At 44.9% G+C, this 27,728-nt stretch overlaps 1 protein-coding gene across 1 annotated transcript in view; it reads left to right on the top strand.

Annotated features, from left to right (window-relative positions):
- The window catches only part of BMP5 (bone morphogenetic protein 5), a 513,844-nt gene that overhangs the window by 462,589 nt on the left and 23,527 nt on the right, over window positions 1–27,728 (top strand). Inside the window, exons 5-6 of the mRNA XM_073589135.1 lie at window positions 7,536–7,612; window positions 17,828–17,938. Coding sequence (XP_073445236.1) covers window positions 7,536–7,612; window positions 17,828–17,938 — 188 coding nt within the window. The remainder of the gene's footprint in view (window positions 1–7,535; window positions 7,613–17,827; window positions 17,939–27,728) is intronic.

Below are 27,728 nucleotides of genomic sequence, written 5' to 3' on the forward strand. Positions count from 1 at the left end.
GGTGGGCCGTGTGGACAGGGCTTTCTGTGTGGAGTGAGTGTGGCTATGCGGAGTGGCTTGAGACACTCACATACATACACTCGGCTTTATATATATACTAGCTGAAGAGCCCGGCGCTGCCCGGGCATAGTAACTAACTACGGTTAGTTATAACAAATTATAATGATTATATTTATAAACTGTATATATAAAGCTGAGTGTAGAGTCCCTCCCACTCCGCATAGCCACATTCACTATAATATCCCACCTCATCCCGTCAGCCAGACCCTCTGGAGTACTACTCCTTATATCCCACATCATCCCATCAGCCAGAGCCACCGGACAACTACCACTAATATCTCACATCATCCCGTCAGCCTTGAGTCAGGACCAGAGCGTTGAGTGGAACGGTCCTGAATTCCATAATGGGGATCCCTTTAAGAGAGGCCTGGCATCATAACCAGAGCGCTGAGTAGATTTGCCCTGACTTCCATACCAATGATCCCTTTAATAGAAGCCTGGGGTGAGAATCAGAGCGCTGAGGAATTTACCCTAACTTCCATACCGGGGACCCCTTTAAGAGAGCCTGGGATCAGAACCAGAGCGCTGAGTGAATTTTCCCTGACTTGCATACCAATGATCCCTTTAATAGAACCCTGGAGTCAGAATCAAAGCACCAAGGGATTTGCCCTAACTTCCATACAGGAGATCCCTTTAAGAGAGCCTGGGGTCAGAATTAAAGTGCTGGATGGATTTGCCCTGACTTCTATACCGGAGATCCCTTTAAGAAGAGCCTGGGGTCAGTACCAAAGCGCAGAGTGGATTTGCCCTAAATTCCATACCAATGATCCCTTTAAGAGACCCTGGGGTCAGAACCACAGAGCTGAGTGGAACGGTCCTAACTTCCATACCAGGGATCCCTTTAAGAGAGGTCTGTGTTAGGTGTCGCGTTCCTGCAGCGGTTCAACAGGAATCCAGAGCCTCACATTCTGCGGTCTCCCATTGTCTTTCGACCGCAGAGGAGATTGCTCAGCAATCCCAGCTTCCCAGATGCTCTGCCCAGACCTGCTCTGTGGGGCTGGCTCTTGCTGCCACCTTTGGGTCAACAATGGCAATGCAGGCTGCTCAGCAGCAAATCACTCCAGAGGCTAAGTCCTTCTGTCGCTCAACTGAGCATGCTCACGAGACGATCTCTCATTGGAGATCGGGAGCCACATGTCCAGGTCCTTCTCCAGATCTGATTGATCCATCTCAGGGATCTGGAAGCTTCTGGAAAGTCATGGCAATAAAAGGTTCTCATGGCCGCTCGGCCATGTGCTAGTAAAGTCTCTAGTTGCTACAGTGTGAATGGTGATGGATGCATGAACCTGCGAATGACTCATTAAGATCCCCTCCCTCTGATATTACGAGTGTATATAGGGACTTAGCTATAGAGTCAGCGCCACCCAGTGGCAAGCTACAAGCCACTACAGCATCCTCCACAGTGCTAGCGTCCAACAGTGCGCCTGCTTCCGGGCATTGTCGACTAGGGGCAGTGTCTGTTGCCGCGCTGCAGTCTGCACCTCCTCTTGGCATCCGCAGTTGCGACACTGCACGCATGGTAGGTCTAGACGGACACAGACCCTCTGCCTAGGGCCCAGCTCCTGTGACCATATACCGCGCGTGCACTTCTCTATGACCTGTGACGCTAACAGGCTCAGCCTTTTTGTGTTTTTCACTTAAGGCATCTCTGTGAGTAAACAGAGATCGCTCAGTGCACCTGGATGACGTTCAACCCGCGTGCATAATACCGCCATATTGTACATCCGCCATTAGCTAGCAGCAGTGTTAACACCTTCTGCACGGTGGACCCGGGCGGTGAACGCACTTTATGTTATTTTATATTTAGTGCGTTCCGCCGTCCCTAACAGCCTGGGGTCAAAACCAAAGCGCTGGATGGATTTGCTCTGACTTCCATACCAATGATCCCTTTAAGAGGGAAGATGTGCCTACGGGATGGAGGATGTGTGATGGGTATATGGGCATGGGAGGGGGGGATTCATTTCTGTCATGTGCTCTCTGCTCCTTTCAGGGGAGCAGACAATGGCTGGGAGCTTATGTTCTTATATCACACTGACTCATTAAGAGACGCATATATTAATATTCTTAGACATGTTACCAGGAACATAAAAGTCCTCCTTATCCTTTAAGGACATGCTTATTGCTGAACTTGAGGCTAATATTGTGGAGCTTGGCTGCTGGCAATGCATATAAGCCCGCCATGGATGGTTTTTGATTAATATTTTCTGGTTGAATAAGCTGAGATAGTGTTTGTTTTTGATACTAGAAATGCAGATACCAAGGTACCCTAATATACAGCTGGATATACTCTTTGTCATCTTTTGTCCTTCATAAAGGGAAGCATAGGCAGCATAGCACAGGTTGCTGTTTTATTTGCACACATGCACAAGCACTTTTTTGGAACTTCTTCGGTACTTTAATTGTTTTAATGACTGATTAAAAGTTAAGTTTTAATAATCAAATCTATACCAATATGCTACAAATGAGCTTATGTTCCCAGGGATGCTAGATTTCTCCCACCATGTCAGTGTCTGCTGAGGTGTTTTCAAGTGGGAAAACTGTTGGTCATAGCAACCAATCACAGCTCAGCTTCTTTTGAACAGCTCTGGTGAAATAAAAGATGTTTCGTGATTGGTTGGTGATACACACACACTTTCATTTTTATATATAGAGTGAGAGCTGCTCATAGGATTACTAGAGAGGCAAATCAGCACCCCAGCTTGAATGAAAAAGAACTTCAGAAAGATTTAGCAGACTGTGGTGTTGTGGTGCATTGTTCTACTGTTCAGAAACACCCGCACAAATATGGCATTCATGGAAACCTCTCCTTTTTCTTCAGTATAAAATTCAGAGTCAGAAGTATGCAAAAGAACATCTTAACAAGCTTGATGCATTTTGGAAACAAGTCCTGTGTAGTGATGAGGTAAAAATAGAACTGTTTGGCAACAATGATCAAAGGAATGTGTGCAGAAAAAAGGGCACAGAAGTTCAGGAAATGAAGATCTTGCTGATCCATTAAGCATGGGTGTTGATCAATCATGCTTTGGGGTTGTGGTGCAGCTAACGGCAAGGGGAACATTTCACAAGTAGAGGGAAGGATGCTTTCAATGAATTTTCAACAAATTCTTGATACAAACAAAATCATCTGTAAAAATGCTGAAGTTGAAAAGAGAATGGCTTCTACAAATGGATACTGATTCTAAGCACACGTCAAAGTCCACAATAGACTACCTCAAAGGTGCAAACTGATGGTTTTAAAATGGCCCTCACAGTCCCATGATGTGAACATCATTTAAAATCTGTGTCTAAACCTCAAAATAGCAGTGCATGTAAGATGATTCAGGAAAATAGCATTTACAATCTATTCTATTATTTCTAAACACTATTTTTCAGTGATTACTTTGTGTCTCCGTTCATACTGCACCCACACACACAAATGATACACCATTTGAAAGGTAAACTTGCCCCCTTAAGCAAGAAAATAGCCAAACTAACCACACATCCATGATTTGGTCACAAAATACAGTTTAAACATTAATTTTCATAAACCTGCAGTAAGGAAAAATGACCTGCAAATGGCACCACAGTACCCCAAAGCACAGTACCACAAAGCTGCTTACAGACATCACAAACAAATTCAAACATTTCCCTTGGGGCTTTCCAGCTTGTTGAACTGCTTGCCCAGCCTATTTTAGCCAAATTGGAGGATTGCACAATTCACTGCAGGTGAGGTACATATGCAAACACATTTGTAAACATGCACTAACTATAGAATTGCACACTTGCACCAATCATACTCCACCCACACAAACAAATGATACACCATTTAAAAGGTCAAATTACCTGCAGGTGGCAGCACACTACCACAAAGCTGCTTACAAACATCACAAAAAAATCCAAACATTTGCCTTGGGGGTCTTTCAAGCTTGCTCAAATGCTTGCCCATCCTATTTCAGGCATATTGGAGGATTGTACACTTCACTGCAGGTGAGACACTTATGCAAGCACATTTGTATACATGCACTGCTTTTTGGTGATTACTTCGCCCCACACACACAAATGATACACCATTTGAAAGGTAAATTTGCTCCCTTCAGCAAGAAAAGAGCCAAACAAACCACACATTCACGATTATATCACTAAATACAGTTTAAACATTCATTTTCATAAACCTGCAGAAAGCCACAATGACCTGCAGGTGGCTCCTCAATGGAAGACATTTTTTGGCCTCTACTTATCAAACCAATTTATTGCATTACCAATGAGGTGCAATAGTCATGATGAATACGTCAAACTACATGAAGGAAGCAAACAGGCAACTTATGGACACACGATACTATAGAAAATTGGAGTCGGATCCTACACAGGACTATTACAAGGAACTAAACAAGATGGTATCTTGTCTGCCTGACCAGTCCATAAGAGCTGGTGATGACCTGATACCAGAGACTCCAAGAATAGGGACATTCTACATGCTTCACAAAATCCACAAGTCTGGAAATCCAGGAAGACCAATTATTTCGTGTGTGGGCACCCTTACTGAGCAGGTATCTGGATGGGTAGAGGGTATTCTTAAACCACTGGTGAAGGATACAACTAGCTACATTCAGGACACAGCTGACCTATTGAATAAACTAGCAGCAATAGGTCCTCTACCAGAAGGAACCATCCTGGCCACCATGGATGTGGAATCTTTGTACTCTAATATCCCCCACCAAGATGGATTAAATGCCTGCAAATTCTTCAAGGAAAACACAGGGACTGATGCTGATGCCGTGGTGAAACTTATAAAATTCATCCTCACCCACAATTACTTTGAATTTGACAACAAGATCTATCTACAAGAGACTGGCACAGCTATAGGAAGTAAAATGGCTCCACAGTATGCAAATCTTTTCGTGGCCAAGCTTGAAAGCGACTTTTTGTCCTCATGCCCCATCAGGCCCCTGGCCTACTACCGCTTCATTGATGATATTTTAATCATCTGGACGGAGTCTGAGCAACAGCTAAAGACGTTCCACGAACAGTTTAATCAATTTCATCCCACCATCAATTTAACACTCAACTACTCCAGCACTGAGATTAACTTTTTGGACACCATCATTAAGCTAAAAAACAATGTAATAGAGACATCACTGTATCAAAAGCCAATCGATTGTCCAACATACCTTAAATGGGACAGTTTCCATCCAAAACACAAAGAACTCTATTGTCTATAGCCAAGCCATCAGATACAATCGTATATGTTCCAACTCCATGGATAGAGACAAACACCTTGGTCGCCTCAAAAAGACCTTTTTGAATCAGGGCTACCATCCAAGAACAAATGAAAACCAAATTACAAGAGCCACCAGAATGTCAAGGAATTACCTGCTACAAAGCTAAAGAAGAAAATAACCGGGTGCCTCTAGTAGTCACCTACAACCCAAATCTGGAAGTGCTAAGGGGAGCTGCACGGAAATTACAACCTTTACTACAAAAACATGCCCGATTACAATCCATTTTTCCAGACCCCCCACTGCTGTGTTTTAGGCAGCCCCCAAATTTAAGAAGCATCATTGTCAGAAGCTCCCTGTCCTCTTCAACAGCTGCAGGAACCTTTCCTTGCAACCAGAAAAAATGTAAAACTTGTCCATTTATAATGACCACGGACAAGATAAAGATCCCCAACTCACATCAGGACTATAAGATCCCAGGTACTTTCAGCTGCATTACATCTAATGTGGTGTACTTAATTATTTGTACTAAATGTCCAACTGGGGGTCTGTATGTGGGGGAGACAGGGCAAAAGCTTAGAACAAGGATGAATGCGCATCATCCCACAATAAGAGAAAAAAGAATGGATCTACCTGTGGCAAAACATTTTTGTATCCCTGATCACAGCAACATGGATATGAAATTACTGGTATTGACAGGTAACTTCACATCTCAGAGAGAGAGACGTGTTTGGGAGTATAAATTTATGACGACCTTTGACACTCTCAGTGCTGGAATGAATGTGTCGCATGTCTTTTTACATCAATTAAGGAATTTGCTTTCAAGACCTGGTGGGGGCATCACAACACATTAGGAGACCCCAATCAGAGGACTATAAAACATCCGGACTCCTTATCTATGTACTGGTCCAATATTTATGTTTCTCCCTCTCCCATATTGATAGTTCTGCTTCACGTCATTTGTCTTATCCATTGCATTTTTTCTGTGTTGTATTGTGCATAAATATGTGACTCTTCAGATTTTGTATTAGTCTAGCCTGAAGAAGAGACCTGAGTAGTCTCGAAAGCTTGCAATGTGTTACCATCTTTTCAGTTAGCCATTAAAAGGTATCAACCACTGAGGACTCTCAATTCTGAATATTTTTCAATCTACATATATAAATACCTGTCTGTGTTCACGTTCTCATGAAATACATTTACATTTGACCACCTTGCTTTTTCTGAAATTGCCTGTGCCACCAACAACCAATATGCGAAAATTTCGCACGAGCTAAGCCAGTCTGTGATACTTGCAAAAGGGGTGCTAGTCTGTATTAACCATGCAAGGTGCCCAAACTTTTTCATGGGGCCATTTTCGGTAACCGTTTCATGCAGCATTACATAAACACCCGATTTATTACATTATGGTTGGTCAGAACAGTGAAAGCAATTGTTACAATCCACCTTTCGTGCCTCCCCTATTTCCGCATAGATTGTAAGCTTGTAAGCAGGGCCCTCAATCCTCTTGGTATCTGTTGTTTTATGTGATTATTGTTATTCTGTAATGTCTTGTATTGTTTGTTCAAGTTTCCTCTAAAATGTAAAGTGCTGCGTAATACGTTGGCACTAAAGACGTAAAATTATTATTGTTAATTATTATTTTTCTTTTTTCAAAATTCTTAAAATGTAAAAAATAACAATTTTTATTTTTTTTTTGCCTAAAATAAAAAGTAAATGTGTCATTCTTAACTTTAGTTATTTTAAAAATCATTTAATCTTCAACTTGCCTAACTGTTCATAATAACAGTAATTTTGACCAGGGTGCCAAAACTTGACACTGTATCTTATCCTCCTGCATTATTATGGACCCTACTTTCTAGTCACACAACTTTACTATGTTCTTGTGAAATACTATCACAACTACTGGGGGATCATCCATAGACACATATAGTATAGTCATCTTTTGATGGAGTATAACTACCGTAAATTATTTTTCTTTGTAAGCTGATCACCTTACGCTGCTCACCTCAGAATATTTTGAGCCAAGGTAAGACAAAAGGCAGGACATATCTTTATTTCTCATTGAGTAGTAAAGATTTCTGATTTAGTAAATATTAAGTAATTTATATTTATTCTTCAAGTAATTACAACATTATAGTAAGTATTATACTACATAAGACTATAGTTTTAATAGCAGCAATGTTTATAATAAACAATATTTAAAGAACTGAGGGAAGCATTCACTGTACATAAAAGTAGCTATGAATTTGTTTAAATCATTATTTTTATGTCTGTTTACAGATTACAACACAAGTGAACAGAAGCAAGCATGTAAAAAACATGAGCTGTATGTCAGCTTCCGTGACTTGGGCTGGCAGGTAAGAATGTAATGTTTCATGTTTGTTCATGTGTCAATAAATAAAGGGACCAAGAGCTGTGTAAATAATAGGAGTGCATACTAATGGGTATCATGCAAAATACAATTTTATCAAAGAGGTTTTCCTTGACTTGACAAGAATAGTGCCTATCAGGAAGTTTAGCATTTTACTTTCATACTGAACAGTGGAGCTTCCCCACGTTGGGCATAAAAGTAGGCCCACATTGGACTCCCTCCCTTTGATGTGGGCTCTGGCAGTGAGCCCACATCTTTGGCATATGTCAGCTGTTTTGAACAGCTGACATGTGCCTGGAATAACCGCAGGTGGAATCGTGATCCACCCGCGGCTATTATCTCATTAAATTCCGCAGTCAAATTCTGAAATCCGACCACTAATGACCCCCATCACGTGATTGCGGGTCACTGGTGGGTTGGCATGACAAATGCAGGTCTCCTGGAGACCTCTATGGTTGTCACTGCTGGCTTCCTGTGAGCACCACCTGATGGTCGGTGCACATAACAAGTGAGTAATTCTACTACATAGTGGCGATCTGATCATCCCCTGTACGTAGCAGAGCCGATCTGGTTATGGCAGCATCTAGTCTCCCATGGAGACTATTAAATATGCCAAAAATAAAAAAAAAGTTTTTAAACATATATATAAAAAAGTTCAAATTATCCCCCTTTCCCCCATTCAAAATAAAACAATAATAAAAATCAAACATACACATTTTTTGGTATTACCATGTTCGGAATCGCCCAATCTATCACTAAAAAAAGGATTAACCTAATCGCTAAACGGCGCAGCGAGTAAAATAGTCGGAATGCCAGAATTACATTTTTTGGTCGCCGCAATATTGCATTAAAATGCAATAACAGGCATTTAATGCAGTTCATATCTGCACCAAAATGGTATAATTAAAAACGTCAGCTCGACACACAAAAAATAAGCCCTCAGCCAACCCAAGATCACGAAAAATGGAGACGCTGCGGGTGTCGGAAAATAGAGCAATTTTTTTTTAAACAAACTTTGGAATTTTTTTCACCACTTACAGTTGTGGCCAAAAGTATTGACACCCCTGCAATTGTGTCAGATAATACTCAGTTTCTTCCTGAAAATGATTGCAACACAAATTCTTTGGTATTATTATTATCTTCATTTAATTTGTATTAAATGAAAAAACACAAAAGAGAATGAAGCAAAAAGCAAAACATTGATCATTTCACACAAAACTCCAAAAATGGGCCAGACAAAAGTATTGGCACCCTCAGCCTAATACTTGGTTGCACAACCTTTAGCCAAAATTACTGCGACCAACCGCTTCCGGTAACCATTAATGAGTTTCTTACAATGCTCTGCTGGAATTTTAGACCATTCTTCTTTGGCAAACTATTCCAGGTCCCTGATATTTGAAGGGTGCCTTCTCCATACTGCCATTTTTAGATCTCTCCACAGGTGTTCTATGGGATTCAGGTCTGGACTCATTGCTGGCCACCTTAGAAGTCTCCAGTGCATTTTCTCAAACCATTGTCTAGTGCTTTTTGAAGTGTGTTTTGGGTCATTGTCCTGCTGGAAGACCCATGACCTCTGAGGGAGACCCAGCTTTCTCACACTGGGCCCTACATTATTCTCCAAAATTTGTTGATAGTACTCTGACTTCATAATACCATGCACACGGTCAAGCAGTCCAGTGCCAGAGGCAGCAAAGCAACCCCAAAACATCAGGGAACCTCCAACATGTTTGACTGTAGGGACCGTGTTCTTTTCTTTGATTGCCTTTTTTTCTCCTGTAAACTCTATGTTGATGCCTTTGCCTAAAAAGCTCTACTTTTGTCTTTTCTGACCAGAGAACATTCTTCCAAAACATTTTAGGCTTTTTCAGGTAAATTTTGGCAAACTCCAGCCTGGCTTTTTTATGTCTCGGGGTAAGAAGTGGGGTCTTCCTGGGTCTCCTACTATACAGTCCCTTTTCATTCAGACGCGGATGGATAGTACGGGTTGACACTGTTGTACCCTCGGACTGCAGGGCAGCTTGAACTTGTTTGGATGTTAGTGGAGGTTCTTTATCCAACATCCGCACAATCTTGCGTTGAAATCTCTTGTCAATTTTTCTTTTCTGTCCACATCTAGGGAGGTTAGCCACAGTGCCATGGACTTTAAACTTCTTGATGACACTGCGCATGGTAGACACAGGAACATTCAGGACTTTAGAGATAGACTTGCAGCCTTGAGATTGCTCATGCTTCCTCACAATTTGGTTTCTCAAGTCCTCAGACAGTTCTTTGGTCTTCTTTCTTTTCTCCATGCTCAATGTGGCACACACAAGGACACAGGACAGAGGTTGAGTCAACTTTAATCCATGTCAACTGGCTGCAAGTGTAATTTAATTATTGCCAACACCTGTTAGGTGCCACAGGTAAGTTACAGGTGCTGTTAATTACACAAATTAGAGAAGCATCACATGATTTTTTGAACAGTGCCAATACTTTTGTCCACCCTCTTTTTTATGTTTGGTGTGGAAGTATATGTCTTATGAGGAAAGGTTGCAGGATTTGGGAATGTTTAGTTTGCAAAAGAGAAGACTGAGAGGAGACTTAATAGCTGTCTACAAATATCTAAAGGGCTGTCACATTGTAGAAGGATCAACTTTATTCTCATTTGCACAAGGAAAGACTAGAAGCAATGGGATGAAACTGAATGGGAGGAGACACAGATTAGATATTAGAAAAAACTTTTTGACAGAGTGATCAATGAGTGGAACAGGCTGCCACGAGAAGTGGTGAGTTCTCCTTCAATGGAAGTCTTCAAACAGAGGCTGGACAGACATCTGACTGGGATGATTTAGCAAATCCTGCTTTGAGCAGGGGGTTGCACCAGATGGCCCAGGAGGTCCCTTCCAACTCTACGATTCTATGATTCTATGATTCTATGATTCTATATCCAATTTGGCTTTAGGACAATTCTTTTTGTGTTTTTTCATTTAAGACAAATTAAATGAAGATAATAATACCAAAGAATTTGTGTTTGCAATCATTTTCAGGAAGAAACTGAGTATTATCTGACAGAATTGCAGGGGTGTCAATACTTTTGGCCACAACTGTAGATAAAGAAGAACCTAGACATGTTTAGAGTCTATGAACTCGAGAATCATAATGACCTGGAGAATCACAATGGCAGGTCAGTTTTAGCATTTAATGAACCTAGTAAAAAAGCCAAACAAAAAAACTGTGGAATTGAACTTTTAGAAATTTCACCGCACTTGGATTTTTTTTAACCATTTTACCGTTTTCTAGCACGTGTCATGCTTAAACCAATGGTGTCGTTCAAAAATACAACTCATCCTACAAAAAACAAGCCCTCACATGGCCATATTGATGGAAAAGTAAAAAGTTATGGCTCTGAGATGAAGGGGAGCAAAAAACGAAAACACAAAACCAAAAATACCTCTGATCATGAAGGGGTTAATGCATAGTTGTCCACTGTATACAGTGCAATTTTTATAGTGTAATAAAGCATTTCTGATAACTTACTAGTAACAAGAATTATGTGAAATCTAACAACAGGCACTAAAGTGCAATTGTGCAACAATAAAATACAAAATGAGACCTGAAAGATTCCCTATTTCTTAGCGTCTCCCTGATCTCAAATAGCATTTATTATCAGTGATGAGCAAGCGCTATAGTGCTTGGGTACTCGTTACTCAATTCCTAATACCCGCATGCTCATTTCAAGTAACAAGTATAACGGGAGTCAATGAGAAAGACAAGCTTTTTACTAGCAGACCCTACAAAGAGGTCTGGGAGGCAGTGAAAATGTTGAAATGGATAGAAAAAGTGCTGAATGGAAGAACAGCATGGGGAAGACCCCTGGTAACATCTGATTCCAAGATTGCAGCTGAGAACAATGGTGTCACACTTTTTTCCACTTTAAGGACTCACAATAAAACATTCAAAATTGAAGAGAAATTGGAGCTTACAGGAAAAAAAATATTAAGAAACATCCCGTATAATGACTTCTATATATAGAACATTTAAAAAGGATTTTTAAAAAATAATGATTGAAGTATACCTAAATTGAAATTTTAGTTAAAAATGTGGATATTCCAGTGTTATTTATGAAAGAAGCAAGAGGTGCCAAAAATGTGATGGAAGGGGGACTCAGATAAATCCTGTATTAGGCATAATGGAGGACCTCATATACATTCCATTCAAATTGCATGTAGTGATACCCCTACACTCATAAAAGCTCTGCACACAGTGCAAACCCAGACAGAAATTATAAGCAGGGTCAACCATTCATCCTTGAAGGCACAAACTGGAGTGCCTCATTCAAATAGTGTAAACAAAGTGTAGTTGTGGTACTCCTACACTCATAAAAGCTCTGCACACAGCGCAAAACCTTCCAAAAATAGCAAGCAGGATCATCCATACACCTTTCAATGTACCAACTGTAGTACCGCATTCAAATATTGTGAACAAAGTGTAGTTGTGGAAGTCCTACTCTCACAAAAGCTCTTCACACAGTTCAAAACCTGACAATAATTACAAGCACTGGAGTGCCTCATAAAAAAAATTAAGAAAGTGTAGTTGTTGTGATACTTCTACACTCATAAAAGCTCTGAACACAGTGCAAAGCCAGAGAAAAATTATAAGGAGGGTCATCCATACACCACTGAGGGAACCAACAAGAGTGCTTCATAAAAACATTATTAAAGTTTAGTTTTGGTAATTCTAAGGTGGGTCATTCATGCACCCTTGAAGGCACCAACCAGAGTGCCTCACAAAAAAAAAAGAAAGTATAGTTGTGTTACTTCTACACTCATAAAGACTCTACACACAGTGCAAAGCCATAAAAAATTGAAGGAGAGTCATTCATACTCCCATGAAGGTAAAAACTGAAGGGCCTAATTCAAATATTGAAGATTAAAACACTTTATGTTCTGCTGTCATGATGTTATGTGGGAAAAGTTGGGGCTAATTCAGGCTTTGTTCAGTTTTTCCAGAATGAGTCTGTCAGCATTCTCTGTTGAAAGGCGAAAGAACCTGTCTGTGATGACCTCGTCAGTGGCACTAAAAACCCGTTCATACAAGATGCTAGCGGCAGGGCAATACAACACCTCCAAGACATAGAGAGACAGCTCATGCCAGGCGTCCAGTTTTGATACTCTATAGTTGAAGGTTGCAGAGGAATTAGGGAGTACGCTGGTTTTGTTGTCCAGGTATTGCTTGAGTATCTTTAAAAACTTCCCTACTTGTCAAAAACACCCGGACATAAGGGCCTTGACAATAGGAGGGCGTCATGAAATTTGTCCAGGCCTTTCACAGTGTATCCATGTGTCATGCCCACTATGTCTGTTATGCCGCATGACCCCTGGAGCAGTGTGCAAGCGCACCTAACTGTCTTGCCCGTCATGTCTTGTGTGCTGCATGAACCCTGGAGCAGTGTGCACGCGCACCTCACTGTTATGTCTGTCATGTCCGTTATGCTGCATGACCCCTGGAGCAGTGTGCACACGCACCTCATGACTACTATGCTGCATGATCCCTGGAGCAGTATGCTCGTGCACCTCATGACTGTTTTGCTGCGTCACTCCTGGAGCAGTGTGCATGCGCACCTCACCTCATGGCTGCATGCCGTTGCTGTGGGCATACCCGTCTCTGCTCTGCCTGCTGTGATCGTCACTATGGTCCAGCAGTATCTGATCCAGCCATCCTCTCGATGGACCTGGAGGTCCTGATCATGTGACCCTCTCTATGGTCCAGCAGAATCTGGTATAGCTAGCCTCTCTATGACTTGTAGTACTTCCTATGTTCTCTGTCTTTGCCTGTTTTGCCATGTCTTGCCCTTGCTATTCTTAGCCTTGTAGTACTTCTCTCGTTCCCTGTCTTTGCCTGGTTTTCCTTACTCTGTCTTCTGGTGCTCATTAGCACATTCCATGTCTGGTCTCAAGGTTCTGCCTTGACCCGGCTCTGGGCTTCGGCCTTCGCTCCGCTGCTAGACTCTGTCCTATGGTGCTCTCTAGCACATTTCCTGGCTAGTCTCAAGGTTTTCCCTTGACCCGGCTCTGAGCTTTGGCCTACGCTCCACTGCTAGCCCTATACTCTGTGACCCGGCTCCGTGCTTCTGCCTACATTCCGCTCCTTGTTCTGTACTTTGCCTAGCCTTGCCTTGCCTTGTTTCTTGCCTTGCCTTGTTTCTCCGCGTGCCCTTTGCACGCGCCTGGCCTTCCCTCGCCCGCCTGTCTGTGCCTCAGCCTTGCCGCCCTAGCAGTGCCTGCCTGCTTGTGCCTCAGCCGTGCTCGTTGGCCAGTGACAGCTGTGTCGCTTGTTATGCCTCAGCGGGGTTCCCTTAATCTTGTCCGTCAGTCTATGCCTCAGCCCGACCAGCTAGCCAGTGCCCCAGCCGTGCTCTCTATGCTTCCTTGCACCCATGCTGTTTCTGCACTGTGCTTTGCGTGCCCTCTTAGCACGCACAGGCCATAGCCTGCTTCTTGGCATACCCCCCGTGCTTCTCTAAAGTACGCGCAGATCTTGCCACGTACCCTGTCATACACTCTTGCACGTACAGGTCCTAGCCTGAACCCTGTCGTGCCCCCTTGCACGCACAGGCCATAGCCTGAACCCTGGCATGTCTCCTAGTATGCGCAGGCCCTTGCCTTAGCCTGAACCCTGACGTGTCTCCTTGCATGCGCAGGCCCCTGACTTAAACCTGACCCTGGCGTGCCTCTCTGCACTCACAGGACTATGCCTTGAACCCTGACCCTTGTGTGTCCCTCGGCACGCATAGGACCTTGCCTTGAACCCTGACCCTGGCGTGTCCCTTAAACACGCACCATGCCTAGTCTGTTGAACCCTGCCTTACACCTCACCATGGACTCTGGCGTGTCCCTAGCATGCACCCTGCCTTGCACCTTGCCTTGGACCCTGGTGTGCCCTAGCATGCACCCTGCCTTGTAATTTGCCTTGGACCTTGGCGTGTTCCCTAACACGCACCATATCTGAAGCTCTGTCATGCCTCCTTGCCTGAACCCTGCTTTGCCTGCTGGATGCCCTGAACCTGCCTATCGCTGCCAGAGATCGTAAGCCTGACGAATGCAGCCTGATGTCCGGAGCTGATGTCCACAGCCTGATGCCCTGATCCTGTTGATCGTTGCCAGCTGTCCTGAGTCCGAAGCCATCAAACCTTGCTTGTATCTAGGCATGCCATCTAGCACATATCATGCCATGAACCTTGGCGTGCCACGCACGCACCTTGCTGTGTTTTCCTGTTCTCACGTTTTGCACCTGTTGTTACCCTGAGTTTGCCTTAATGAAGATACCTTGAACCCACGCCTTGTCTGGTCTTGCTTCCTGCATGTCCCTTGTCATCAGACACTCATACTTAGTGTCTACCTGAGCCGGCTGTCTGGTTCCAGCAGTCGTGGTGGCTCAACCCCTTGGTCTTGCCCCTGACACTCCCTTTATAGGGGGTGGTTCCTCACAAGGTCAGCTTGCCCTAGGTGGGTGGGTGCCACGACCCAGAGGGTCCACTCTAAAGGAAAAGACTCAGTGTAAGCTGACTCTGTCACACCATGCCTCTGCTGTACCTGGTGTGTATCTCCCACACCTCACCTCTTGCTTGGGAAAGGAAGCTTGCCCCCTGCCAGTAGCATTGTCTGATGGGAATTAATTGTGTAGCACCATTTTAGTAGACCTCTCTTCCTCAGGAATGAGAGATGTAAGGTTATCCTTGTAGCATGGGTCTAGCAGGGTGACCAACCAGTACTATTTTTTGGCAAAGATGAATATAATGTGAAGTCATAATAAAGGCAGTGCTATATAAAATCTGCCAACACTCCCCTGTTTCCACTATGATGATGACGCTCCATCTCCTCCTCCTCTTTATCCTCCTTACTTTCTTTCTCCTCATTCCCCTCCTCAGCCCATCCATGTCGGAGAGATGGGTTGAAGCTTGTTTGGGTACTAGCCTCTATTGCGCTAGCAATCAGCTCCTGTTCCTCCACCTCAGCCTCCTCGTTGTTACCCAATCCACACTGAGCGGATGACATTAGGCTGGGCTGTGTAGTATCTCCCTGCCACATGTCTTCCTTCATTTCCACCTGGTCTGCATGCAAAGCTTTATGCTTAATTGTCAGCAGCGACTGTTTAAGTAGGCACACAAGTGAGATCATTGTGCTGATGATGGTGTTATTGCCAATCACCATCTTTGTATAGATTTCAAAGTCTTGGAGAACTGCACAAATGTCAGACATCCATGTCCACTCTTCAGTTGTTATTTGCGGAAGCTGACTAGAATACCGATGGGCATGTTGGAACTGATATTCCAAAGCTGGCCTCTGCTGCCCACAAAGCCTTGCCAGCATGTACAGTGCAAAGTTCTAGTGCATGGGGACATCACACACCAGTCTGAGAGGTGTCACTTGTGTACTCTGCTGCAGTACTGCCAAAGTTGAAGCAGCGATAGCTGACTTTTGTAACTGGGCGCTGATACGGTTTACCTTGACCAGAGGCTTAGGCAAATCTGAATAGGTTTTCAGAAAGCGCTGAACTACCAAGGTTCACAGCTGCCACCAGGTTACGGCTTTTATCACACACGACCATGCCTAAACAGCAACATTTCCATGGCAAGCAGCATGGAAATGTGGCAGTTTAGCGTTTTGCCTATGTGTGGCTTGAAACTTTTTTTTTTCTCCAAGACCTGGGATAGGGACAGTAAAACACTGTTCTGGGACAAGAATTTGTAAGTGCCTGATGATGGTGCTTTAAAGTGTGCAAGGACAGGAGCATATCGGGAAGCATTTGAGACAATGTCATGGACAGGGGATTGGCAAGCACCTAGCACAGAGGAAGAGGCAGTGGTGTCACACGATGATGACAATTGTGGAACAAGGTGTTTAGCCCACCAAGTCTGGTGCTTAGATTGCATGTGTCTGATCATGCTGATGGTGGTTAGGCTCTTAGTGGTCAGACCCCTAATGTTCTTCGCATGGCATAGGTTGAAAATGACCTAACCTAATGAACAACTAATTCTTTGAAATTCAAGAGTGTTGGTTCTCTACTGAACAGTATTGGAGGTGGGAAAACTTGCAAAGTCAGCAGTGTATCTCTTAGGCATTGGGATTCTCCCTCTGCACAGGAGGAATCCCAAGCCATGTCTTCTCCTGTGGTCTTCCATTCAGTCTCAGAGGATCCTGCTCAGCAGAGACGTTGGTCTCAGCGTATTCCTCAGACCCATGCTGTGCAATTGATTGCTGCTACCTCTCCAGGTTCTGCTATAACAATCAACAGCAAACAGCAGCGAGCAGTTATTCCTGATACTAAGACCGTGTTTCGCCCTACTGAGCATGCTCGTGAGGTGGCAACCTCTCATTGGTGGTCGGCTGTCAGCTGCTCAGGTCCTCAAGTGAGCCTGGATTGGTCCACTAGCAAGGTTCTGGCAGACTGGGATCTATAAAAGGATCTCATAGCCGCACGGCCGTGCGCTAGTATTGACCATGTGGTATGAGTGTTGTATGCACATATGATTGTCTCTGGTGACTGACTCATTATGAAACCCCTACCCTTGGTATGCATGTGTTGTTCAGTCCTGCCAGCTAGTGCTTAGGCTGATAGTGCAGGTAGGAGGCAGAAGTCAGTGCCTAGCATCAGCGCCAAGTAATGGCATCACCTGTGCGACGCCGTGCGCATAGTGGGTCCGGTCAGACTCTAGCCCCAGCGTTCTAGGGATTGAGCCTAGAGACCTCAATTGCACCATATCTGCTGTTCCCTGTGACATTCAACAGGAAACAGTATTCTTTTACATTGTTGCTGCAGCTCTGTGGAGCAACAGAGTTCTCCACTGTTCACTCCAGTTTCCACCGTTACTTAGCAGCAGGTTCCATCTCTGCACGGCGGACCCCAGGTTGCAAATGCACCTTCTCTTTATACTTTATTTGGTGTGTTCTGCCAACCCTAACAGTATCAAATACTTATTTTTCCCACTGCACCTGTATTTGATTGCAGGCCCTCAATGATGTCTCTCTGTAAAGCGCTATATAGTCAAGTAAAGTAAATAAAGAAATATACTGATAACACAAACATTGTACCCTTTCAATTAGAAATTAGGTAACTGACAATGTAGCAGTGTGAACCAATGATAGTAGGAACAATGCTATTTTTTTCAATATAAAAATGATATATTTAACATAATATATTTGTTGCTTTTGTTTTGTCATAGGATTGGATTATAGCCCCAGAAGGTTATGCTGCATTTTATTGTGATGGGGAATGTTCGTTTCCACTTAATGCTCATATGAATGCCACAAATCATGCCATAGTGCAAACCCTGGTGAGTAAAACTGAAATGTCGATAAAAAATACTGCTTTAGGAACAAAAATAAACATAACTTTACAGAACAGTGTTTAAAATATCCATTACCATAGCTTGTGGGCACTTCATGTTTCACATTTTAGTACATTGTAAAAGGTTTTTTAAATGTTGTTTTTTCTCTCAACAAAAGTGTCCATTTAAGTTTTAATGGGTCTCACTGCTTTTCTTCTACCATTAAATGTAATCTACAATGTTCATATGCTGTAAACAATTTATAGAACATTTCCCAAAAATGCTGCATTTTGCAGATTACAAGACGCACTGGTGTATAAGATGCAAACATGTTTTGGGGAGGAAAATAGTAAAAATTTTGCAGGAGGCTTACCTGGGGGACAGCGGTGGTGAAGCGGGGTCACTGCTGATGGAGGCAAGAGATGCTGCGTGCTCTAGACTGGTAGGACGGGGTGTTCGGTGGCAGCAGGAGTTGGGCCATGGATGTGGGCCCCAGGCTGGTATGATGAGGTGTTCAGTGGTGTGGGGGCTCTGCTGACATTTTGTGGCAGTCTGGAGCCCCACACCTTTTGTACATTTTAATGCAGGGGACTCCAGGAAAATGGCTGCCACAAGCGGGCAATGCCTAATTCAGATCTCGGGGATGAGATTTCGGTGCTGAGATCTCAGTTTACACTTATGCCGCTTCCGGCGGCCATTTTCCTGGAGTCAGCTACATAGAGTATGGAAAGTGCGGGGCTCCGTATTGTCACAAAATGTCGGCGTTGCCCCCACACTGCCGATCACCTCGTTGTACCAGCCTGGGGCCCACAGTCATAGCCCTACTCCTGCCTCTGCCACCGCCAGTAGCTTCCGGCAGCAGCGACCCTGGGACCCCACTCCACCGCAGCTGGTAAGCTCCACCTCAGCTATAATTTGGATGTTAAGACACAGCCACATTTTTTCCCCCAAATTTGGTGGGGGGGGGAAGTGCGTCTTATAATCTGAAAAATGCAGCAGTTTCTTTAAATAAAGGAAGATTTTTTTTAATGGACAATAAATATCATGTATTTTGAGTTCATTTTCACAATTTTTGTTCAGTATAGTGGTAAGCATATCTTAGCAATAAAACATAAATTTATTTGTATGCAGTGTCATATTACATGCATAGGAATCTGCAAATGTCACTTTTCAGACCAGGAGTGTTCTTTCTGGATGAATATTACTCCACTCATTGAGCAGCAGCAGGATTTCAAAATTCCTCCTGTTGCTCATGCCTCACTAATAACAGGGTGCGGTCAATATTTATTTGATCCTATCGTTGACATAGGTAGATTTGTCTACATATTGATCCTATGTTTGACTTAGGTAGATTTGTCTACAATCTGACATATCAGAAACCAGAGAGATTGAAATGAAATTGAAATAAAGAAAATCAGATGCTTCTAGGTCATTTCAACCAGATTTATCTTTATTGAAGCTAAAGTAAATAAAAACAAATACTTACAAAAATTTCATAATAAATATAATATAGTTTTAAATTTGCTTTCCAAATCTTAAGTATATTAAGCAATTTTTATTATAGCATTTCTGTTTAATATTATAATTATTGAATTCAATCCCTTTTACAAGTAGGAATGTGCAATGGGTGTGAAGAACTTCAAGTCCTCTTTATGTCTCCTGCAACACTGGCCACCAGTATATTGGCTACTTTTCTGTGCACTTTGTATTTTCTTATTGGTATAAATGTCAATAAGTGTCTTTAATGAAGCACACCAAAATTTGTTTCCCCTACTCCTTTATCAATATGTATAATGTCAGAGACACCGCACTACACTTGCTCATAGAGCCAGTGCGCGTGTCCTGAGTACAGAAGCAGTGCTAAACGAGGTACAGGAGGAATAAACAGACGGGAGGTCAGACAAAGCCAAAGGTCATACACAGGATCACAGTACAGTACCAGGGATGAGACAGAGCGGATAATCAGGGCCAAGCAGAGATCAAAACTAGAGTTGAGCGAAACGGGTCGAAAAAATTCAAAAGTCGCCGACTTTTGGCAAAGTCGGGTTTCATGAAACGAAACCCGACCCTAGGATGAGGTCGGCCACGAGGTCGGCGACTTACGCGCCAAAGTCGCGTTTCAAAAGTTTGTTTTGCGCTCTTTTTCAGCCAATCAGGATCCACGGACACTGTGGGCAACGTGATGACATAGGCATGGGTCACCACCATCTTTCAGAAGGGCATGCAAGTGATTGGCTTGCTTTGGTGGGCGTCACAGGGGGTATAAAAGGGCGTGCATGCCGACCGCCATCTTACTTCTGCCGATCTTAGTATAGGGAGAGGTTGCTGCTCATTCTGTAGGGAGAGCGTTAGGCAGGGAAGAAGACAAAAAAACTGCTTCTGCTGCTAGCGATTTGGCCTGCACAACACACCAGTCAACTGTGTGTGCAGTGCAAGGGGAGGCTATATAGTGGTGTATCAGTGGTGTTGGTTGTTGGGCTGCCTTCTAAGGCTTCCTGACAGGCTGGCATTGCTGTTTACCCACTGCTTCGCAAACTGCTTTTTTAAAAGCAATCCAATCTCCCTTATCCTCTAGTCACTTTTGTCACAGCTGTGCCATCGAGCCTGTCACATAGCGCTCAGATATTCATTGGGCCTCACACAATCCAAAAGTGTCCAGTGTCCAAAAGTGTGTGCAGAGATTCAAAATCTCCCTTATCCTCTAGTCACTTTGGTCACAGCTGTGCCATCGAGCCTGTCACATAGCGCTCAGATATCAGTGGGCCTCACACAATCCAAAAGTGTCCACTGTCCACAAGTGTGTGCAGAAATTCAAAATCTCCCTTATCCTCTAGTCACTTTTGTCACAGCTGTGCCATCGAGCCTGTCACATAGCGCTCAGATATCAGTGGGCCTCACACAATCCAAAAGTGTCCACTGTCCACAAGTGTGTGCAGAAATTCAAAATCTCCCTTATCCTCTAGTCACTTTTGTCACAGCAGTGCCATCGAGCCTGTCACATAGCGCTCAGATATCAGTGGGCCTCACACAATCCAAAAGTGTCCACTGTCCACAAGTGTGTGCAGAAATTCAAAATCTCCCTTATCTTCTAGTCACTTTTGTCACAGCAGTGCCATCGAGCCTGTCACATAGCGCTCAGATATCAGTGGGCCTCACACAATCCAAAAGTGTCCAGTGTCCAAAAGTGTGTGCAGATATTCAAAATCTCCCTTATCCTCTAGTCACTTTTGTCACAGCAGTGCCATCGAGCCTGTCACATAGCGCTCAGATATCAGTGGGCCTCACACAATCCAAAAGTGTCCACTGTCCACAAGTGTGTGCAGAAATTCAAAATCTCCCTTATCCTCTAGTCACTTTTGTCACAGCTGTGCCATCGAGCCTGTCACATAGCGCTCAGATGTCAGTGGGCCTCACACAATCCAAAAGTGTCCACTGTCCACAAGTGTGTGCAGAAATTCAAAATCTCCCTTATCCTCTAGTCACTTTGGTCACAGCTGTGCCATCGAGCCTGTCACATAGCGCTCAGATATCAGTGGGCCTCACACAATCCAAAAGTGTCCACTGTCCACAAGTGTGTGCAAAAATTCAAAATCTCCCTTATCCTCTAGTCACTTTTGTCACAGCTGTGCCATCGAGCCTGTCACATAGCGCTCAGATATCAGTGGGCCTCACACAATCCAAAAGTGTCCACTGTCCACAAGTGTGTGCAGAAATTCAAAATCTCCCTTATCCTCTAGTCACTTTTGTCACAGCAGTGCCATCGAGCCTGTCACATAGCGCTCAGATATCAGTGGGACTCACACAATCCAAAAGTGTCCACTGTCCACAAGTGTGTGCAGAAATTCAAAATCTCCCTTATCTTCTAGTCACTTTTGTCACAGCAGTGCCATCGAGCCTGTCACATAGCGCTCAGATATCAGTGGGCCTCACACAATCCAAAAGTGTCCAGTGTCCAAAAGTGTGTGCAGATATTCAAAATCTCCCTTATCCTCTAGTCACTTTTGTCACAGCAGTGCCATCGAGCCTGTCACATAGCGCTCAGATATCAGTGGGCCTCACACAATCCAAAAGTGTCCACTGTCCACAAGTGTTTGCAGAAATTCAAAATCTCCCTTATCCTCTAGTCACTTTTGTCACAGCAGTGCCATCGAGCCTGTCACATTGCGCTCAGATATCAGTGGGCCTCACACAATCCAAAAGTGTCCACTGTCCACAAGTGTGTGCAGAAATTCAAAATCTCCCTTATCCTCTAGTCACTTTTGTCACAGCTGTGCCATCGAGCCTGTCACATAGCGCTCAGATATCAGTGGGCCTCACACAATCCAAAAGTGTCCACTGTCCACAAGTGTGTGCAGAAATTCAAAATCTCCCCTGTCCTATAGACACCTTGTACCTTGTTTTACATTACTATATAGTTTGTTGGATTTTGTCTACATTTCTACCAAAAATGAGGAAGGCTGGTGGAAGAGGCCGTGGAATTGGGCGGGGGTTGGCAGCTGGTAATGATGGTGTTGGTGGTGGATCTGATGGTAGTGGCAAGAGCAAAATAGGACCGAATGCAGGAGGTGCTGACCCTGCGTCATCGTCTGGCTACATAAGGCCTCGAACGCTTAGTTTTCTAGGAGTTGGCAAACCGCTTTTAAAGCCAGAGCATCAGGAAAAAGTTTTGTCTTACATTGCTGACTCAGCCTCCAGCTCTATCGCCTCCTCTTCTTCAGTTGTAAAAAGTAAAAGCACTGAGTCGTCATTGGAGGCTCATGTTCATGAACCACACCTTTCCTTGTGTCCTTCACCCCAACCAAGATTGAAGGATGACGCAGGCCATACTACTGATTACTCCATGGAGCTGTTTTCACATACCATGCCTGGATTATCAAGTCAAATGGTGAATTACCCAGGCCAAGATGAATCTGACATGGAGTGCACTGATGCACAGCCGCTGATGGATGATTCTGCTGGTACATTCACTCAGAGCACTACATTGTCCTCGCAGTGTACAGAGCCAGATTCTGACCCTGATGAGACTCAGGTGCCCCTTCCCGCACACTATACCACCATACACGGTGACACAGAGGAAGGTGCACATGACATAGAAGAGGAGGTGATGGATGACCCAGTTGTTGACCCAGATTGGCATCCATTGGGGGAAGAGGGTGCTGCTTCCAATAGCTCAGATGAGGAGCATCCACAGCAGACATCGACATCGCAACAGCTGTTATCTGGCAGGCCCGGAGCACTCCAAAGACAGGTTCCAAACATCAAAAGAGTTGCTGGACAGCTTGTCCAGAGGGTCAAAAGATCACAGCGTGCTAGGCCGCAAAATGTCTGCCAAAGTAGGAAGAGTGCAGTGTGGCACTTTTTTGAACAAAATCCTCATGATCAGGCCAAGGTTATCTGTAAGAAGTGCGCAAAGACCTTTAGCCGAGGGAAAAATCTGAAAAATTTGAATACCAGTTGCATGCTTAGACATTTAACCAGCATGCACTTGCAAGCGTGGACACAACACCAAACCTCAAGTGCCACATGTGCAACTGATTACAACGAAGGTAGTCAGCAACGCTACATTGTTTCCCCCACTGTAAGCCCACCGGTTAGCACAGCAGCAAATGTTGAGGTGTCGTTGCAAGACCACAGCAGTCAGGGAATCCCACTGTTATATCAACGAAAGACTGATTCTAGGCCATCAGAAAGAACACCAACTCCATCACCATCATCAACCCTCTCTCAGTCCGCCCTGTCCACCGCTACTTCCACCATATGCAGCTCTCAAGTCCAGCTCACCCTCCCAGACACTATGAGTAGGTCAAGAAGGTACTCAGTCTCTCATCCGCGCACACTGGGTTTGAACGCCCACATTGCCAAACTAATCTCGTTTGGTTGGTGGAAAGCACAGCTTTCCGCGAACTCATGGCCTATGCAGTACCACGCTATGACCTACCCAGTCGCCACTTCTTCTCTCGCAAAGCCATCCCAGCCCTCCACCATCATGTGAAAGACCGCATTGTCCATGCACTCAAGCAGTCAGTGAGCGGAAAGGTGCACCTCACAACTGATGCATGGTCCAGTCGGCATGGCCAGGGCCGTTACGTGTCCATCACTGCGCACTGGGTTAATGTGGTGGATGCAGGGTCCACAGGGGACAGCGGTGGTGGGACAGTGCTGCCTAGCCCACGGTATAGGAAACAGTTGGCTGTAGGCGTTCGACCATCCTCCTCCTCCACCTCCTCCAGAAGCGAAAGCTCGTCCACAGAGCACAGTCGTACGAGCACTCCATCTGCAGCTGCCACTGTTGCACACGATGTGTCCCCCTATCGAGCAGCTAGTGGAAAGCGTCAGCAGGCTGTGTTGCAGATGATGTGTTTGGGCAACAGACACACCGCCGAGGTGCTGGCCGAGTACTTGAAGCGACAAACTGAGTCATGGCTGGGCAGTGTACATCTTGAGGTAGGCAAGGTAGTTAGTGATAACGGCCGTAATTTTGTGGCAGCCATAGCCCTTTCAAAACTCAGCCACATACCTTGCTTGGCTCACACCTTGAACCTGGTGGTGCAGTGCTTCCTCAAAAATTATCCGGAGTTAACAGCCCTGCTCCAGAAGGTGCGAAGACTGTGCGCGCACATCCGCCGGTCGCCTGTACACTCCGTTCGTATGCAGAAGCTGCAGCGATTGCTCCACCTTCCCAACCACCGCCTTATTATCGACATTGCAACAAGGTGGAACTCCACCCTGCACATGGTGGAGCAGCTGTGCGAGCAGAGGCAGGCCATAATGCATTTGTGGGAGGATACACGGCCAGGCACTTTGAGAGCAGACATGGAGTTGACAGGTGTGCAGTGGTCGAAGCTGAAAGACCTTTGTAAAGTCCTTCAGTGTTTTGAGGAATGCACACAGCTGGTAAGCGCAGACGACGCCATCCTAAGCATGAGCATCCCACTTATGCATCTGCTCATGCAAACTTTGACGCACCTTAAGGAGCAGGCATCTGCAGCCAATGTTGATGAGGAGGAAGAGGAGGAGGGAATCCTTGATGACATTCAGCCATTGTCTGCTCAGGGACCTCTCCTGGACGAGGTGGAGGAAGAAGAGGAGGAGGAGGAGGATGATGGGGATGATTACTTAGGGGAGGAGGATGCATCTCGTGGGGCAAGTGAAAATGTTGGCGTGGCAAGGTCTGGTACAGGGTTTGTGCGTGACTGGAGGGATGTGGATTTGCCAGAAAGTGCTCCTCCACCCAGCACTCGCAGTGCATCATTGACACCGGGAACATTGGCCCACATGTCAGATTATGCCTTGCGGATCCTAAAAAGGGACCCCCGCATTGCCAAAATGATGAACGATGACGACTACTGGTTGGCCAGCATCCTGGATCCACGCTATAAAGGCAAATTACAAAACATCATGCCACAGGAGAACCTTGACCTAATATTGGCTAATAAACAAGCAACTCTGGTAAATCGGTTGCTTGAGGCATTCCCAGCACACAGCAGCGGTGATGGTTCTCACACGAGCCTGGGGCAGCTTGGCAGAGGTGTTCGTGGTGCACACAGCAGAAGTGGCGTTGGAGACAGGGGTTTCATGACAATGTTGTGGACTGATTTTTCAAATACCGCTCACACAACTGGTAATACTGCATCGATGGAAAGTGACAGGAGACAGCAGTTGTCAACTATGGTTACAAACTACTTTTCCTCCCATATCGATGTTCTCCCACACAGGTCATTCCCCTTTGACTATTGGGCCGCTAAACTGGACACCTGGCCTGAATTGGCCCAATATACCTTACAGGAGCTCGCTTGCCAAGCTGCAAGTGTGCTATCGGAAAGAGTCTTCAGTGCAGCTGGATCAATCCTGACAGAAAAAAGGACCCGTCTGTCAACCCAAAATTTGGATGATATAACCTTCATTAAAATGAACCATGCATGGGTTTCCAAGGATTTTGTCCCACCTTCCCCTGATGACACATAGGGTGACAGAAAAATGGCTTGCTTTGGTCCACCTCTTCCTGGTACTTCACCTATTTCGCCTTTTGCATCAGCTGAATGTCCAACATCAACATATGCCACTTTCTAAAACTCCCTAACTGTGCTGCCTCCCCCCCCATGGCCAGGGTCACCACCTACCGCACGACACCGTGCGAGTGCCGTTGCCCTGGACAGGTGGGTAGGCCGACTCTTGGGTGCGGGCACCGGCACAGGGTCCCTCATAGTGCAATCAAGTGTCTCTGACGGTGGTGGTACACACCCGCCGTCAGACACACCGCTGTACTATGAGGGGCCCAGTGCCAGTACCGACGCCCACGAGTGGGCCCCCCTTGCTTGGGCAGGGCCCCAGCATTTGCAATCTTTACCTCTCCCTGCTCCTCCGCTGTGTAATCTGGGCCGTCAAATCCATACTGTGCCTGACACCGTCTGAGCCTGCCTCCTGAGACATATATTTTGAATGTGTACGCTATCCATACATGTTACCCGGGGATACGGTACCCTTTCTAACCTTTGTGCAATCACGTGCAATCCATACTGGGCCTAACACTGTCTGAGCCTGCCTCCTGAGACATATATTTTGAATGTGTACGCTATCCATACATGTTATCCAGGGATACGGTACCCTTTCTAACCTTTGTGCAATCACGTGCAATCCATACTGGGCCTAACACCGTCTGAGCCTGCCTCCTGAGACATATATTTTGAATGTGTACGCTATCCATACATGTTATCCGGGGATACGGTACCCTTTCTAACCTTTGTGCAATCACGTGCAATCCATACTGGGCCTAACACCGTCTGAGCCTGCCTCCTGAGACATATATTTTGAATGTGTACGCTATCCATACATGTTATCCGGGGATACGGTACCCTTTCTAACCTTTGTGCAATCACGTGCAATCCATACTGGGCCTAACACCGTCTGAGCCTGCCTCCTGAAACATATATTTTGAATGTGTACGCTATCCATACATGTTATCCAGGGATACGGTACCCTTTCTAACCTTTGTGCAATCATGTGCAATCCATACTGGGCCTAACACCGTCTGAGCCTGCCTCATGCTGTATAGACATATATTTTGAATGTGTACGCTATCCATACATGTTATCCAGGGATACGGTACCCTTTCTAACCTTTGTGCAATCACGTGCAATCCATACTGGGCCTAACACCGTCTGAGCCTGCCTCATGCTGTATAGACATATATTTTGAATGTGTACGCTATCCATACATGTTATCCGGGGATACGGTACCCTTTCTAACCTTTGTGCAATCACGTGCAATCCATACTGGGCCTAACACCGTCTGAGCCTGCCTCATGCTGTATAGACATATATTTTGAATGTGTACGCTATCCATACATGTTATCCAGGGATACGGTACCCTTTCTGACCTTTGTGCAATCACGTGCAATCCATACTGGGCCTAACACCGTCTGAGCCTGCCTCCTGAGACATATATTTTGAATGTGTATGCTATCCATACATGTTATCCAGGGATACAGTACCCTTTCTAACCTTTGTGCAATCACGTGCAATCCATACTGGGCCTAACACCGTCTGAGCCTGCCTCATGCTGTATAGACATATATTTTGAATGTGTACGCTATCCATACATGTTATCCAGGGATACGGTACCCTTTCTAACCTTTGTGCAATCACGTGCAATCCATACTGGGCCAAACACCATCTGAGCCTGCCTCCTGAGACATATATTTTGAATGTGTACGCTATCCATACATGTTATCCGGGGATACGGTACCCTTTCTAACCTTTGTGCAATCACGTGCAATCCATACTGGGCCTAACACCGT

Source organism: Dendrobates tinctorius, unplaced genomic scaffold (assembly GCF_039654945.1).
Source record: "Dendrobates tinctorius isolate UK_male_01 unplaced genomic scaffold, ASM3965494v1 ptg000107l, whole genome shotgun sequence".
Lineage (NCBI taxonomy): Eukaryota > Metazoa > Chordata > Amphibia > Anura > Dendrobatidae > Dendrobates > Dendrobates tinctorius.